At 40.0% G+C, this 18,617-nt stretch overlaps 1 protein-coding gene across 2 annotated transcripts in view; it reads left to right on the top strand.

The window, feature by feature from the left end:
• Positions 1-18,617, top strand: part of sbf2 (SET binding factor 2) — a 588,991-nt gene that overhangs the window by 282,391 nt on the left and 287,983 nt on the right. For both annotated transcript variants that reach the window (XM_087996565.1, XM_043705904.2), the window contains one exon: positions 10,862-10,967. In XM_087996565.1, coding sequence (XP_087852691.1) covers positions 10,862-10,967 — 106 coding nt within the window. The remainder of the gene's footprint in view (positions 1-10,861; positions 10,968-18,617) is intronic.

Below are 18,617 nucleotides of genomic sequence, written 5' to 3'. Positions count from 1 at the left end.
GTAACTGTGGGAGAAAACCGGAGCACCCGGAGGAAACGCACGCAGACACTGGGAGAATGTGCAAACTCAACACAGACAGTCGCCCGAGGCTGGAATCGAACCTGGGACTCTGGTGCTGTGAGGCAGCCTTACATTTCTGCTGTGTTATGTCCCATCTGCCATGTTTTGTCCACTTGCTTGAATATCTATACCCTTGTGTATACTCTGTCATCCTCACCACTTGCTTGCCCGTGTATTTTTGTTCCACTTACAAACTTAACTGTGGTACATATATTTAACTCCTTTAAATCATTAAAATATTGTAAATAACTGTGGCTGTGGTACTGATGCCTGCAACAGTCCACTAGTTACAGGTTGCTATCCTGAAAACTGTCACACCCCCATCTCAACTCTGTCTTCTGTTAGTTAGCCTCCTCAATCCATGCTAATATACTACCTCCAACACCATGGCTTCTTCATCTTCCTCCTGTGTGGTACCTTATCAAGTTGCCTTCTGCAAATCCAAATATATCACAACCACTGCTTCTCCTTTATTTATCCTGTTTGTTACCTTATCAAGGAATTCTAATAAATTTGTTGGCCATGATTTCCCCTTCAAGAGGCCATACTGACTCTACTGTCAGTGGACGGCACAGTGGCTAGCACTGCTGCCTTACAGCGCCAGAGACCCGAGTTCAATTCCCGCCTCAGGCGACTGACTGTGTGGAGTTTGCACATTCTCCCCATGTCTGAGTGGGTTTCCTCCGCGTGCTCTGGTTTCCTCCCACAGTCCAAAAACGTGCAGGTTCGGCGAATTGGCCATGCTAAATTGCCCGTACTGTTAGGTGGAGGGGTAAATGTCGGGAATGGGTCTGGTTGGGTTGCGCTTCGGCGGGTCGGTGTGGACTTGTTGGGCCGAAGGGCCTGTTTCCACACTATAAGTAATCTAAAAAAAATCTATTTGATCATCGTTTGTCTTTTGAAAAGCTCTGCTGTTATAATAGGATGTGTAACATTTTGAGGAGAAAGTGAGGTCTGCAGATGCTGGAGATCAGACCTGGAAATGTGTTGCTGGAAAAGCGCAGCAGGTCAGGCAGCATCCAGGGAACAGGAGAATCGACGTTTTGGGCATAAGCCCTTCTTCAGGAATCCTGTAACATGTGTAACATTTTCCCAATAACAGATGTTAAGCTAACTGGCCTATAATTGGCTGATTCCCGGTACTCTGAGACTGGTCCAGAATCTTAGGATTCTTGAAAGGTTACTTCCCAGTGCATCAATTATCTCTGTAGCTACTTCCTTTAGTATCCTCGGATGCATCCCACCAGGTCCAGGTGTTTATAGGTCATTAGCTCCATCAGTTTCCAATGTTAGTTATTATATTTGTTTCCTCTCCTTTTGCTACTTAATTATTTTGTAAACTTAGAATGCTATCAGTGACTTGCACTGTGAAGACTGATGGAAAGTGTTTATTCAACTCTGCTCCCTCTGTTACTTCCCAAGCCTCATTCTCAAAGTGTTCACTCTGGCTTCTCTCCTCTTCCTGTGTATATTTAAAGAAGTTGCTGTCTGTGTTGACATTACTGTAAGTTTACCATTAAAGTTTATCGTCTCCGTCTTTAGTTTTTAAGATAATCTTTTGTTGGTTTTCCATCTCCCTGAATATTTAGTTCCCAACTTTGATCACCTTGCGACTATGTCTCCGTAAAGGCAATAAGATCATGCCCATTTACCTATATTTAAGCAGTTAATGCATGTTTTTGTGTCAAGTATGATATACGTTTAAGTAAAGAGCCACTAATTTTGCCTGCATATCATTTTACCTCCTTTGACCCTATTTACTGCTGCTTTTCTAGGTTTGTACACTCCATTCTTGTCCCAGTCTGGGCATTGTTATTCAAACAGCTGCCCAGTAATGTTACCAAATGTTGTTGCTTTGTCAGTCTGTATTCCCCATTCCTCAGTCCACTACCATTAAGCCCCAAACAGTTAAAGCCCTTTACAGGCCTAGTTATTTGATTTTCCATGACACTGGTATCAGTGGACTTCAAGTAAAACCCATCCCATTTGAAAAGCTCCTTTATATGCCAATACTGTTAACCATTCCAGCCACACCAATCTTTTGAGTCACATATTTAACTCTTGACTGTATTCATCCTTTGCCAGTTTTCTTTGCTCCAGTAGTAATAGAGATTATTACCTTCGAGATCTGCTTTTTAATTTCTGTGTCCATTTCTGCTTGAATAAACTTTGACAGAGCATTTGTAGTAAAAAAAAAGTCTGAAGGTTCATAATCCTGTCAGTGAAGAATTCTATCCCAAGTGGCCAACAACATATTCAAAGTTCTAATCTCCTCAGGCAGAACACTGACTTTCCCAATAATACCCTGCAAAACACGGAAAAGCTTATGTTTTAATGAGTGATTTTAATGACTTAAGTCAATGGGTTTCAAGACTCATCTGTCTCTGTGTTAGAAAGGTGAAATTGTTGTAATGGCAGATACACTCAAATGCAACAAGATCTGGACAATAACTAGGCTTGGGCTGATAAGTGCCACGTAACATTCACACCATACAAATGCCAAGCTATGACCATCACCTTGACATTCAATGGTGTTACCATAACTGAATCCCCTACTATAAACATCCTGGGGGTTATCATCAACTGGAAACTCACCTGGACTCAAATGTTTTTCTAATCCAGCTGTGTTCAATGTAGGGGTGTATGGCCAGAAGAAAATGAAATTTTTAAAAATTGACAATGGTTCATTGGGAAAGAAGTTGGAGGCGATGAAAATTGGAGCAAGGCAAATTAGCCAAATTGTTGCTGACATCTTTGACTGGAGACCGATAGTACACGCCCGGCAATGTGGTTGCTCCTCTTTGGTTTATAAGTTCTACCTGTACGGCTCATTTAAGGGCCCTTCTAAAATATCATCTCATCTTACTGCTGTAAGAAATTCCCTGATCAACATTACGACTCATTCTCTTTTACCTCTTTCCCTGTCTTCCAGAAGACCGTATATCCTGGTTGAGCTGCTATACAGCATCCCTCTCAACCATATCTCAGTGACAGCGATTACACTACATTTCAGTGTGTTAATTTGCGCCCTCAATACGACTTCTTGCATTAAAATATGTACCATCCAACCCTCCCTAACTCCTTTGTGCCTTAACTGACCTATATTTCCTATGCTTTCTTGACTCACTTGCAGTCTCTGGTAGTTCTGGCTGTGCATCTACCCCTGCTAAACTGTTTCTCTGAATCCACAACTTGCCAAGTTAGTTTAAACTCTCCCTTACAACACTAACAAGCATTCCCTCAAGAATGCTGGTCTCATTCCAGTTCGAGAGCAACCTATCCACCTTGTCTAGATCCCAATGTCCCAGAAGTCTTAAGCCCTGTTTCCTACTCCATCTCTCCAGTCACACATTCATTTGGACTAATTTCTTAGACTCATTAGCACCTAGCAATAGAAGTAATCCAGAGATTACTGTCTTTGAGGTTCTGTTTCTCAACCGATGTCCTACTTCCTAAGTTCTGGTCTCAGAACCTCATCCGTTTTTCTATTATTGGTACCAATATGAACCGTTTATCTCTGTTTGTTTGTCTTCCCCCGGCAGGAAGCCATGCAGGGACATTCCTGGCTCCGGGGTGGTTATATACCTTTCTGGAATTTCTTTTGCAACTGGACCAATGCCTGTCTGTTCGCCTTACAATTGAATGCCCCACTACCATACCCCTGCCATTCTTCCTCCTCCCCTCTTGTGCAGCTGACCCACTCACAAGGTGATGAAGTTATCTCCCATCACAGTCATCTTCCCCAACAGCATCCAAAACTTTAAATATGTTAGAAAGGGGGATAGCCAAATGAGAGACCTTGACACTGCCTGATGGTCATCTATATTATCTCTACCTGTGTGACCACCTTGTGCTATCCGCAGCATCTGTTCAATATGGATGCAGGATACAGTTCAAGAAACTTGCATTAATGACATAGCATAAAAATTGACTAGCATTGTAGAGGGCTTTTTGAGATAATTTTATAGAAATATAGGTACCAAGAGAAAACAGGGAGAATAAACAACGTTTGGAGGGGAATGGGGAAGGCACATTGAACTAGAGTATAGATTAATTCAGAATTTGTAAGGATTATATGTGTGGCAAATATGCAACAGTCTAAGTAGATTTGGAATGTATGTTTATATTGTATATATTTTAAGTAAAGTTACTGAGCTGCAGACAAGTTGCCAAACTATGATGTAGTAGCAATAACAGAGACTTGGCTCAAAAAAATGGGAAGATTGGGAACTTAATATTCTTAGTTATAAGGTATTCCAGAAAGAGAGCAAAAGAGAAGAAAGAATGGTGGCATTATTTTTCAAATAAATTGTAGCACTGGAAATCAAGTAAATAATTGAATGGTCAAAGCCAGAATATATTTGGTTGAAATTAAGGATGAAGCACCTCCATTGATGGCTACTACGTAGTGAGAGCCAGTAGCCCAAGTGGGGTCACAGTTGAAAATTTCGGATTATGAGGTCTAAAATCACAATGACCTACTCTCCTCCTCCTGATACTCCAGTTCTTGTTAAAAGGTTGAAAACATTTTCAAGCTTTGAAATGATATTATGGTGAAAAAGAATTTAGGACACATTGCTGTAGACCACCAAATAATAGGAACACGATGGAGAAATGTGTTGGGTAAGCTAATGGAGCTAAAGGTAGTCACGTCTCCTGGCCCTGATGGAATGCATGCCAAAGTACTAAAAGAGATGGTGGGGGAAATAGGAAATCCCCCAGTGGTAAGTTACAAAGATTTGCTGTGGCAGTTCCAGCAGATTTGAAAGCAGCAAATGTGACATCACTGTTTAAAAAAAGGAGATGGATCAAGGACATGCCTGTTAGTCTAACTTCTGTATTGGGAAAAATGCTTGAATGTATCATCAAGGAAGAAATAGCAAGACATCTGGATAGAAATTGTCCCACTGGGTAAATGCAGCATGGGTTCATGAAATGTACGTCATGTTTAACAAATTTACTGGGATTCTTTGAAGACATTTTGAGCATGATGGACAACAGGGAACTGATGGATGTGGTATATCTGGATCTCCAGAAAGCATTCAACAAGGTGCCACATGAAAGGCAACTGCATAAGATAAAGGTGCACATTGTTACAGGTAATGTATTGGCAGGGATAGAAGATTCGTTAACTAACAGAAAGTGTAGAGTGAGGATAAATATTTTTCTGGTTGGTGATCAGAGGTTAGTGATGTTCCTCAGGGATCAGTGTTGGGAGCACAATTGTTTATAATTTATATAGATGATTTGGAGTTGGGGACCAAATGTAGTGCGTCAAAGATCAGAAATGACATTAAAATGAGTAGTGGAGCAAAGTGCGCAGAGGACACTAAGTCTGCACAGGAGTTTGGATAGATTAAGTTGGTGGGCAAGGGTCTGGCAGATGGAATACAATGTTGGTAAATGTAGGTAGGAATAACTGTAAAATTCACTATTGTTTAAATGGTGAGAAATTGCAACATGCTGTTGTGCAGAGGAACCTGAATATCCTTGTGCATGAATCATTACAAAGTTGGTTTGCAGGAGCAACAGGCGACTAAAAAGGCACATGGAATATTGCCCTTTATTACTAGAGGGATTGAGTTTGAAAGCAGGGAGGTTATGTTGTAGCAGCATAGGGTGCTGGTAAGGCCACAACTGGAGTACTGTGTACAGTTCTAGCCTCCTTATATGAGAATGGCTGTACTGGCACTAAAGAGGGTGCAGGGGAGTTTCACTCAGTTGATTTCAAAATTAAGAGGAGAGATTGAGTAGACTGGGATTATACTCATTGAAATTTTGAAGAATGAGGGGGATCTTACAGAAACACACAATTATGAAGAGAATAGATAAGAAAGAAGCAGGGAGGTTGTCCTCTTGTGGATGAAACTGAAACTAGGGGACGTAGCCTCAAAATAAGGGGGAATAGGTTTAGGACTGAGGAGGAACTTCAATCTGTGGAATTCCCTGCCCATTGAAGCAGTTGAAGCTGCCTCATTGAATGTTATTAAGGCAAAGATAGATGTTTGAGCAGTAAAGGAATTACCGGGTATGGTGTGTGAGTGGGTAAGTGAAGCTGAGTCCATGAAAAGATCAGCCATGATCTTGTTGACTGGCAGAGCAGGCTCAAGGGGCCAGATGGCCTACTCCTGTTCCTTGTTCTTATTTTCTTATGAAATAGATTTGCAGGAAATTTACAGGAAGATCAAAAAATTATTAAGAATTGTGATAATGAGGTCTTCAGTAATCCTGGCTATAGATTGCAGTGGTAACTGGAAATCAAAAGGAAGAAAGAATTCCTGAAATGTATGCAAAGAGGACTCATTTAATCTATGTATTTCCACCTCATTAACAGAGGGAGCAGTGTTAAACAGAGTTCTAGGGAATGAATTGGGACATTTGACAGTGTTTCAATAGGGACCACCTAGAGAACAGTAATCATGGGAAATGATTATATGAATTGGAAAGTTTAGAGGGACATGGGACTAGTGCTGACAATTGGGACTAGATTAATTTAGGATACCTGGTCTGCATGGAGGAGTTGGACAGAAGGGTCAGTTTCTGTGCTGCACATCTGTGACTGTAATTGAGCATAAAATGGCATGATAAGAAATGACATCACCACAGGAAATGATATCACCAAACCCAAGGAAACCCAAACATTTAAATAGAAAGCAGGCTACACTACCAGTGCGTCATTCAGAGGCTCACTGAAGATGTTACCTAGAATGGTGATGAAACATCTGAAAACGAACCTTCCAGTTCAGCGAGCAAATCTACATCCAGAACCTCAACCTGAGCTACCAATCTTCTCAAAACTCACTATCACCAATGGGTGCAATATGCTAAAATTGGCCCGAAAATGGGAAACCAGTGCCAGAGCGCCATCCGTGAGCAGCGGTACTTCCTGCACGAATGTCTAAGGAAACAGGTATTACCTAAATGTTTTAAATACAAACCACCCCTTAACACCCCACTAGTCAAAAGAATAGCAGAGCAAAACGGCCGCAGAATACTTAGAGAAATTATTAATAATGCCCACAACACACACTATAAAATACAACCTGGAAGTTTTGCGCCAAAAATCTTTACACACTAATGCAACAGACCATGAATGGACAGACAGAGTACAACAAGCCATAGATATTAGACAGAGACAAAGACAGAAAATAAAAAAAAACTAGACCTGCAGATAAAACTAGACAAGCACACACAAAGTAACAACACTGACAACACAGAAGCACGGATAAAAAACATATCTGACCGACCCTTAACAGACACTGAAAAAGCCGTCTTAATAAGATGATTAAATTACAACTTCCAGGATGCAGACAAGAAAGATTTCTTAGCAGCATTACAAACAACACTGAAAGACAACCAACTTATAGAAGAAACCCAGCAAGCCATCAGACAGGCAGTCACACCAACATTAAGCAGGAAAAAGGAAGGAAACACACTCAATACACAAGAAAGGAAAGCACTAAAAAGACTGTAAAAAAGATGAAAACATTGTTATCCTACCTGCAGACAAAGAACACTTGACAGTCATCTTAAATCAAAGTGACTACATTGAGAAAGTAAATGCACTACTTAGAGATACCAACACTTACCAACGAGTGGCGATAGACCCAACCCCACAACTCGAGAACAGAATCACAGCCCTACTCGGAATAACCTCAGAAATCTGGAGATATAAATAAGACCGACTTCCAAAAGATAAAACCAGATGGATCCACGCTTCTACGGATTACCCAAAATTCACAAACCAGGAGCCCCCCTCAGACCCATAGTCTTGGTATTTGTAACACCAACTTACAGAATGGCCAATGCGCTGCACCAAAGACTAAAACCCTTCAAAGAAGACTCGCGCTACTCCATCCATTCCACCCAAGAATTCCTGAAGACCATTAAAGACACCAAGATAGAAGAGGATGAAATAATGCTCTCCTTTGATATATCAGCCCTGTTCACATCCATCAACCTCAACCTAGCCAAGGAAACACTGACTATATTATTAGAAGAACCAATGACGCATACAACAAACACCACCAACTTCATCAGCAAAGACAAGATCGTCAAGCTTGTGGACCTACGCCTTACCACCCACTTCACCTTCAACAACAAAATCTACAGACAAACCAATGGAACACCCATGGGAACTCTGACATCAGGGCTCTTAGCAGAGGCAGTAATGCAGAGACTCTAACAAACAGCTTTGCCAACAATCCAACCCAAACTTTGGGTCCACTATGTGGATGACATCTTTGTCATCACTAAACAAAATAAATTAGAGGAAACCTTCAAGTCCATCAATTATACCCTTACTGGCATAAAACTCACTAAAGAGGAGAAAAACAACAATAAATTGCCATTCCTAGATATCGCAGTAGAATGAACAGCCAATGGGGAACTTCAAAGCAGCGTCTGCAGGAAAGCAACACGTACATACCAAATACTGAACTACAGAAGCAATCATCCCAACACCCAGAAGCGAAGCTGCATCAGAATATTGCTTCACTGAGCCACCACACACTGCAGCACAGAGGAACTAGGAAGAGCAGACGAAAATCACCTGTACAGTGTATTCAAAAAGAACGGGTACCCAATGAACCAATTTCTGAGCAACAAACCCAAACAAGCAGACAAAACACATCCAGAAACCTTAGCCACTCTCCCCTACATCAAAGACATCTCAGAAATGACTGCCGGACTACTCAGATCCCTTGGCATCATGGTAGCCCACAAACCCACCAACACGCTAAAACAGCAGCTAATGAACTTGAAAGACCTATACAGACAACAAGCAAAACTAATGTCATTTACAAAATACCTTGCAAGAACTGTGACAGACAGAAAACTAGCCACCAGGATACATGAACATCAACTAACCACAAAACGACATGATCCACTTTCACTGGTATCCTTACAAATGGATGAGGAAGGACACCACTTTGACTGGGACAACACATCCATCCTAGGACAAGCCAAACAGAGACATGCACAAGAATGCAATGCAAAAACATGTGGGGCTGATTAGGGAACAGAAATATTCTCTCAGTCGGGAGAAGGGATTAATAGGTGCTAAACAAATTTGTAGTGTTCATCTGTTTTCACTGAATATAATGTTGCAAATGCAGCATTAAAGAAAAAAGTAGTGGCCATGTTGGTGAGAATAAGATTGAAGAGGAGTGCTTTAAAGATTGGTAGTCCCCATTTTTAACAAAAAAAGGGTCCTGGTCTGTGTGTATTGAACCTTGGGTAACTTTCTGAAGTCTGGAAGTTCTTGAATATCAAAACTACAGTATGTGCTGTGAAAGAAAACCATATAATTGTTAATTGACTGTTGTCAAATAGGAGAAGGACTAGGCCTTCTCAAGCTTGGCCCGCCATTCAGTAAGATTGTCGCATACACCCTGGGAGTTTTCAAATCATCGGTCATTCCAACTTCTGAACTCTGATATTTCAAAAACCTATCTTTAAATGCTTTCATTGATCTGGCCTCCACAACTTTGAGGTACAGAATTCCAGATATTCATGATGAGAAGGAATACCTGTACATCTCAGTTTTAAATTCTGAAAATTTTACTCCCAATTTGAGGAACCCCCCACTCCCCCAATGGAAACATGTTCTCATCTACCAAAAGAAAAAATGCTGGAAAATCTCAGCAGGTCTGGCAGCATCTGTAAGGAGAGAAAAGAGCTGACGTTTCGAGTCTAACTGAACTCAATGCCATTTTCTTAGAAACATAATTGCACAGATGATGATCTAGGTTTATTAACTTCACCATCTAGTGTACAGAGAGTTGCAGGATGATGATAATAATAGAGTTGTTTGCTGATCATTGCAGCTAATCCTTATCAATTGGTCTACAACAGATCTAGATGTGAGGTAATGAAATCTCACACTGTCAAAATGTTTTGGAAACTTGCTACCCACTACCTCCCACAACTATGCCCTCTACATACCCTGCCACATGTAGTCTCTCACCCCCCTCACCCTCCCTTAACTCGCATAATCTCCTGCATGCATGCCCATTCCCGCTCGCTTTCAACCACTCACTCGCTCGCTCGTGCTCTGTCATGCTCTCTCTCTATCCCACACAATCTCAACTTATCTCCCATACAGAGATCTGCTCACTCCTCCTCCTGCCAGCACATACCCTAGTTGAATAGTCGGGGCAAAGTAAAATATGCCATGGTGTTCACTTTCAGGTCTGTTTAGAATCTGAAAACTACCGATAGTAATCACCTCCGAGTTTTCTCTTTTCCAGGCCCAATTCACTAATATGGAGATGAAGTACTGGAGCTGCAAGAAATTCAACTAATAATAATCGCTGGAAGTGCTCAGCAGGTCAAGCAACATTTGTTTCTTTTCCCACATATGTTAGCTGACCCACTGAGTACTCATAAAGCATTTTTTGTTTTATGCCCAATTTACTAATCACTAATCATGATTTAATCTTCCCAACAGCTACTGCAATATCAATTTGTACTGCAGCCACCAACTATTCACAACATACTATCCAACAGTTTATAAAGGAGCAGGATTCAATATTGAACTTTTAATACCTCCTATCATCTGATTTATTTTGCTTGTTCCCTGCCTCTCGTGTTGTAAGTTATTGTTAATCAGGATGTCTTCCCTCATAAACAGATTTCGTCCTTTGAATTTAATGTATAAACCCTCTCAGAAATAGTATTAATTCTTATCACTGTGTTATCTGTTCATGGGCAATACTGAACTTATGTTGTTCAATCAACTACTTTTTGGTTATTTTAATTGAGTAAGAATATTAATTTCATGTAATACATTTTCCTTAAGAAACTGTTTTCGTTGGGAGCTGGAGATAGACAATTGATACAAACGCCGTTATATGATGGTCTTCCTGTGACGAGCACAAGTGTAGCTCTTCTTTTTCAACAACTAGGTAGGTTTGGATTATCCATGCATTTCCTGATTCTATTTTTATAATTACTCCAGTGTATAGCTGATTACCTAAATTATTACATGTGTGTGATTAGCTCGAGCCATACCTTTTATAATGTTGTGATGCCCATTGGTGCCACCAATGTAAGAGAAATTAGATTTACATTTCTAGTTAATAGCTGAATGCATGATAGGATTCCACGGTTAAAAAAACTCCATTGTAAACGTGCCTTCTCTGATTCTTGATTTTCTAATTTTCAACACCATTTTTAAAATAAATTTTATGATGCTAGTTTTATTCAGCTTTTCGGTAGGCTTTCGATTTGATGCATCAAATTGATTTTATTTACGTTGCAAAAGTTTGCACTCGTACAGACATTTGAAGAAATGCTTAATGATTACATTTTTTATGGTGAGCTAAGACCATTCGTGGTACTTAATTTATATTATTGTCAAGTCAGGCAAGAAACAAAAAACTGACAATTTATTTTTGTTTTCAAGTTGCTGTTTACCCACTTGTCTTTGTCTCTCCCTACCTTGCTCACTCCCTTCACATCTTCGCATATTTTGGTCCCCTCTGGTTCTTTTGCCCTTCAGTCCGCTCTCCACCCTTGCTGACCATGCATGGTCCACAGCATTCACATTGTGCTTGTAGTCAATGCCTCTGCTCATAGTCATGTCCACCCTCTGTCTTCTCCATCCATCGCAACTCTTTCCTTAGCATATCCTATCTGTGTCCTCGCTGTGCTCTCCTTTTGTGTCATAAACATCTATGTTTGTACCGTTATCAGTTTTAAGCTTTAAATGACTTACCACATCTTGAAAATTATGAACAGACTTGGTGATTTGAGCAGATCTCACTGAAGGTTGTTTTTTTTTTAAACAGTGTTAAGTTCAAGCTAATGTTGAAGACTTGTCTGGGTCAGGAAAAGAAATCGATTTTTATGTTTACAAGATGTCAAGTTATAAAATATTTCAGAAGGGGAGGGATAAAACATGTTTGTTACTTGCTGATTTTCTAATCATTTGGGACATCTTCATATGATTCAACAAGGGAAGAAGACACGAGCAGGAGTAGTTTATACAGCCCCCCAAAAAGTAACTAGTTGATAGGACAGAGAACAAATCTTGAGATAATGAAAGCTTGTAAGAAAGGGCAGTTGATTAATCATGTATGAGTTCAATCCTCCTGTAGATTGGCAACATCAAATAAGTAGAGGTAGCCATAAGGAAGACTTCAGAATGTATTTGAGACTGTTTCCTTGAACAGTATGTTGTGGATCCAATCAGGGATCAGGCTATTTTGGATTTGGTAATATCCAACTAGGCAGTTATAGTAAATAATCTCAATAAAAGATCTCCTCAGAAAGTGACCATAACATTGTCGGGTTTGATTTGACTTATTATTGACACGTGTACTGAGATACAATGAAAAGTATTGTTTTGTATGCTAACCAGATAAATCATATCCTAATGACCTTATGTAATAGAATGGATCGCAGAATATAACATTACAGCTAGAGTGAAGATGCAGAGAAAGATGAACCATAACATGAGCGGTCCATTCATACAGCTGGTAACAGTGGGGAAGAAGCTAATCTTAAATCTGGTCATAATTGTTTTCAAACTTCTGTCCAAGGGCAGAGTGTGGAAGAGAGTATAATGGGGTGATATCATTCACTGAATTGAATTATCTCTAAGTGCTGTGATACCACGTCCCTAACAATGGATTTTCCATGTAAATAATGTTAACGGTCTTAAAGTGCTTTCTGGACACCGCATTTTAGGAAAGATGTAAAACATTGCAGAGAGTGCAAAAGAGTTCAGGAATAACGTTCCAGGGATGAGAAACCTCAGTCATTATGTCTTTTTGGAAAGATTGGGACTGTTTACCTTAGAGAGAAGAAGTTAAGAGCTGATCTCATGGATATTTTCAAAATCACAATCAGTTTGGTTAGAGTAGATGAGAAGGAATTGTTCCATCTTGTATGAGAATCGAGAACCAGAGGGTACAGACTGGTGTTTAGCAAACGAAACAAGTGTGAAATGTAAAAAATGTTTTCGCACAGTGATTAGTTAGGCTCTGGAATGCATTGTTTGGAAGTGTGGTTGGAAGCAGTTTCAAGTGAGGGTATTAGATTATTATTCTAATAGAATTTGCAGGATTACAGGGCAAAGGCAGGAGATTGATATTACACCAAAATAGTCAGCTGGTGCAGACATACTCAGCTGAATTTCCTCCTTCTGCATGTAAAGACTCTATGATTATTCTCTCTTTGTCCCTCAGCTGTCAGATTGTCATTTCAAGAAAACTGGCTTATTCATATCTTTTCCAGAAGCACATCCAACCTCTTTACCTGATGTGAACTTTATGATTTAAATCCCTCAGCAACATGGTTGACTCTTAATTGTGCTTTGAAATGGTTTATTAAGCCACACAATTGTATGCAAACTTTGAATAGTTGAAGACACACTCCCAACATCTTAGGAATGGGTAATAAACGCAGCCTTGCATTTTAGGAGTGCACGTAAGTTTAGCAAATGGACTGCATAAGAGTTTAGGGATGCGGCATTTCTGTTGTCCATTTGGTCATTTGCAAACCTACATTACACTTAATATGGATGTAAGTTTTTTCGCTGAGCTGTAAGGTTTGTTTTCAAACCTTTCGTCACCATGCTAGGTAACATCAGTGAGCTTCTGGTGAAGTACTGGTGTTAATGACCTTTCTATTTAAGTATTTAGTTTTCCTAGGCTTGGTGATGTAATTTCCTGTTCTTTTTCTCAGTGGTAAATGGGGTCCAAGTTGATGTGTTTGTTGATAAAGTTCCGGTTGGAATGCCATGCTTCTAGGAATTCTTGTACATGTCTCTGTTTTGGCTTGTCCTTAGATGGATGTGTTGTCCCAGTCTGAGTGGTGTCCTTCCTCATCTATATGTAAAGATGCTAGTGAGAGTGGGTCATGTCTTTTTGTGGCTAGTTGATATTCGTTTATCCTGGTGGCTAGTTTTCTGCCTGTTTGTCCAATGTGTGTTTGTTACAGTTCTTACACGGTATTTTGTAAATGACATGAGTTTTGCCTGCTGTCTGTATAAGAACTTCCAAATTTCTTAGTTGCTGTTTTAGTGTGTTGGTGAGTTTGTTGGCTACCATGATGCCAAGGGGTCTGAGTAGTCTGGCAGTCATTTCCGAGATGTCTTTGATGTAAGGGAGAGTAGCTAGGGTTTCTGGATGTGTTTTGTTTGCTTGTTTGGGTTTGTTGCTCAGAAATCGGCGGACTGTGTTCATTGAGTACCTGTTCTTTTTGAATACACTGTATAGGTGATTTTCTTCTGCTCTTCCTAGTTTCTCGTGCTGATATGTGGTGGCTCATTGAAATAATGTTTTCATGCAGCTTCATTTGTGGGTGTTGGGATGATTGCTTCTGCGGTTCAATATTTGGTCCCTATGTGTCGTTTTCCTGTGAGCGCTAGTTTGAAGCTCCCATTGGCTGTTTGCTCTACTGTGACATCTAGGAATGCCAGTTTGTTGTTGTTCTCCTCCTCTTTAGTGCATTCTATGCTAGTAAGGATATTATTGATCGTCTTGAAGGTTTCCTCTAATTTTTTTTGTTTAGTTATGACAAAGGTGTCATCCACGTAGCAGACTCAAAGTTTGGGTTGGATGGTTGGCAGTAATGCAGAGACTCTGCCAACCATCCAACCCAAAAGAAGCTTTTTCCTGCAATTTTACATGGTAAGTTGCAAAGTGTCTTTATATTTGACCTGAAACATACACTATGGCACAGTGGTTAGCACTGCTGCCTCACAGCGCCAGAAACCCGGGTTCAATTCCCGCCTCAGGCAACTGTCTGTATGGAGTTTGCACATTCTCCCCGTGTCTGTTTGGGTTTTTTCCGGATGCTCCGGTTTCTTCCCACAGTGCAGGTTAGATGAATTGGCCATGCTAAATTGCCCGTAGTGTTAGGTGAAGGGGTAAATGTAGGGGAATGGGTCTGGGTGGGTTGCTCTTCGGAGAGTCGGTGTGGATTTGTTGGGCCGAAGGGCCTGTTTCCACACTGTCAGTAATCTAATCATCATTTGATGTAAATTTGTGATAAGTGTGAACTGTACGGCAGACATATTCATTACTTAGACTCAGTGATTAATGAAATGTTTAAATGTCCTTCAATAATCAGCAAAGAGAGAAACATACTGAGCTTAATTAATATTGAAAAGAACCCAATTTTAAAGTACTATAAAGCAAGCTCAGGAGAAGTTGACTCGAGTCATACAGATTTGATGTCTTACAAGTTTTTTGCAGTTCAGCCCAATAAATCATAATAAAAATGCCAGTTACACTTCATGAAGTAGTACTATGAAGAAACAAGTAAGTTATTTATAGTGTCTTGTTCCAGTATTGCTATTTCTAATTTTCTGCTGAATTCACAGACTTTTTTTGGAAGAAATAGTTTTAGCTTTGAAAAGCAACAATTTTATGGGAGTCATAAAGAAAAGGAAGTACTAGTATTTAAACAGTACTCACTAACCTCACTATGTACAAAAAGGTCGTTATAATCAATTAGTTAGTATTGAAGTACAGACATTATAAGTTAATAATTTTGATGATAAAGGCAATAGATCAGAAATATTCAGAAAAACAATTATCAACAGATTTTTAAACCAGACTTGCACCAACATGTCAAATAATTTGTAACAATTTTAAAATTCAGAACAATATATTGTTCTGAAATTTGCTTATAATTGTGGCGTGACAGAAGCTTCGGCTTTCTTAGAAACTTTATATTTAGATGGCTTAAGCATTTTTACAGTTGAATTTTTCTACATATGATTTTCCTTGTTGCTTGGATCACTTCTGAATTGCAACTGTCAAAATCAGACTCGTGCAGAAATCCAGAGAATTTGAAATCAGTGTCTGGTGGTGTTTGGCAACATTGATTTTTAAAAAAAAATCCCAGGCTGTGACTTGTGCCATATTTATTATATATTTGAAATCATTTGCATGGCATTGAAAAATTGTATTAAAATAGCAAAACTTACCAACTGCATTTAATGAAGTATCTTGTGAGTCATATGCATAAATGGTGCTTTGGTTGTTTAAAACTTCAATTTTCATGACATCAAGAAGGTAAAGAGAGCTGAAAGAAACAAGGTAATATATATTTTATGCTTTCCAGGTGCCCCAATAATGCAGAATTCTGTTATTGTTCACTAATGTTTATGCTTCAGTGTATGCTAATTATATTTTCTGGAAGTTTAAGTGTAAAGTATCGTGTAAATCTTGAATTCTAAAATGTGCCTGTGCGTCATTGCCATCTGCTGGTTTATAAATGCATTGCAATGAAAAAAATGATTGATTCAAAATAAACTAAATCATGGTGAAGCTTTCACACTGCGTGAAGTGAACATCAAAGTGGAAATTCCCATATGAATTCTAGTACAAATTCCAAAGACAAGTGAGCAGGTTCATTTTTGGCATTGTTGACGAAGAAAACAATGATACCTATGGGAATTCAGATGGTCACGGACATAGACTCATAGAGATGTACAGCATGGAAACAGATCCTTTGGTCCAACACGTCCATGCTGACCAGATATCCCAACCCAATCTAGTCCTACCTGCCAACACCCAGCCCATATCCTCCAAACCCTTCCTATTCATAGACTCATCCAAATGCCTCTTAAATATTGCAATTGTACCAGCCTCCACCACTTCCTCTGGCAGCTCATTCCATACACATACCACCCTCTGCGTGAAAAAGTTGCCCCGTAGGTCTCTTTTACATCTTTCCCCTCTCACCCTAAACCTATGCCCTCTAGTTCTGGACTCTCCCACCCCAGGGAAGAGACTTTGTCTATCCTATCCATGCCCCTCATGATTTTATAAACCTCAATAAGGTCACCCATCAGCCTCCGATGCTCTAGGGAAAACAGCCCTAGCCTATTCAGCCTCTCCCTATAACTCAAATCCTCCAACCCTGGCAACATCCTTGTAAATCTTCTCGAAACCCTTTCACGTTTGCAACATCTTTTCAAGGAGACCAGAATTTCATGCAATGAAAGGGAGAACTTAGTCATAGAGATGTACAGCATGAAACAGACTCTTTGGTCCAAACCTTTTTGACCAGGTATCCTAAATAAGTCGAGACCCCTTTGGCAGCATTTGGCCCACATTGCTTTAAACACTTCCTCTTCGCAAATATATCCTAGATACCTTTTAAAAGTTGTAATTGTACTAGCTTCCACCACTTCCTCTGGCAGATCCTTCCATACAAGCACCACCCTCTGCATGAAAGATTTGCCCCTTCAATCCCCTTTAAATCTTTCCCCTCTCAACGTAAGCCTGTACCGTCTAGCGTCGGGACCCCCCCCTCCCAAACTCAACCAGGCAGACCTTGTCTGTATACCCTATCCATGCCCCTCATGAATGTATAAACCTCTGTAAGGTCACCCCTCAGTCCCCGAAGCTCCAGGGAAAATAGCCACAGTCTGTTCAGCCTCTCGCTATGACTTAAGCCTTCCAACCCTAACAACATCCTTGTAAATCTTCTCTGAACCCTGTCAAGTTCCACAACATCCTCCCAGTAGCAGGGAGACCAGAATTGCGCCCTATATTCCAATAGTGGGCTAACCAATGTCCTGCACAGTTTGCAGATGACACCAAATAGGAGGTGTCGTGGACAGCGAACTAAGTTACCTCAGAGTATGTAGGGATCTTGATCTTTTGGGCCACTGGACCGAGGTGTGACAGATGAAGTTTAATTTAGATAAATGCTCAGGTGCTGCGTTTTGGAAAGGCAAATCAGGGCAGAACACATACAGTTAATGGTAAGGTCCTGGGGAGTGTTGCTGAACAAAGAGACCTTGGAGTCAAGGACCTTTGAATCCTTGAAAGTGGAGTCACTGGTCAATAGGAGAGCAAAGAAGATGCTTGCGCTTATTGGTCAAAGCATTGAGTATCGGAATTGGGAGGTCATGTTGCAGCTGTACAGGACGCTGGTTAGGCCAGTCTTAGAAAATTTGTAGCCAAAAAGGAGATTAAGTTGTGAACGTAACAAGTGAATTAACATAGGTGAGAGATGTCTTGGCACACAACAATGCCTTTGTTGCCTGGATTCAGTATGAGAAGAATTTGTTCCAAGCAATGAATTATAAACTTAAGTTTAAAAAAAAACTTTTGACAAGATGGTGAAAACTTGAGCTGAAAGTCAGCTTTTCTTTTATTTATTGCTAAAAGGCTGAATATGGTCCTTCCTTTGGATCAGATTTTTTTCTAACATTATAAAACCAGAATTTACTCCACAGTATGTAATCAGAGTAGTGCAAATTTTACCTTCAGATTGGAGTCGTGCAGGCAAGGATGAGAGCTAATCCTGTCTGACCTTGCCAATGTGAGACCAAGGTTATTGTAATGACCATACCTCATCGGCATAAACCTAAGCAGTTTCCTATAATAAATTGGCAGGAGGTGAGAAATGGTGAGTAAGAAACCATTTTAACGTTAACATTTTGAGTCCAGTGATGCTCCTTCCGAACTTGGCCAATCTTCTATGCATGCTGATATACAATCTCTAACATCATGGACTGTAATCTTACTAAGTAGGCTAATTTATGGCATCTTACTAAATGCCTTCTATAAATCCAAATATATATC

The sequence above is a fragment of the Chiloscyllium plagiosum genome, unplaced genomic scaffold (assembly GCF_037043375.1).
Source record: "Chiloscyllium plagiosum isolate Xiang-an unplaced genomic scaffold, Cpla_swu_hap1 HiC_scaffold_18, whole genome shotgun sequence".
Classification (NCBI taxonomy): Eukaryota; Metazoa; Chordata; class Chondrichthyes; order Orectolobiformes; family Hemiscylliidae; genus Chiloscyllium; species Chiloscyllium plagiosum.
The sequence above is the reverse complement of the archived record's forward strand: the minus strand, read 5'-3'. Positions and strand labels throughout refer to the sequence as shown.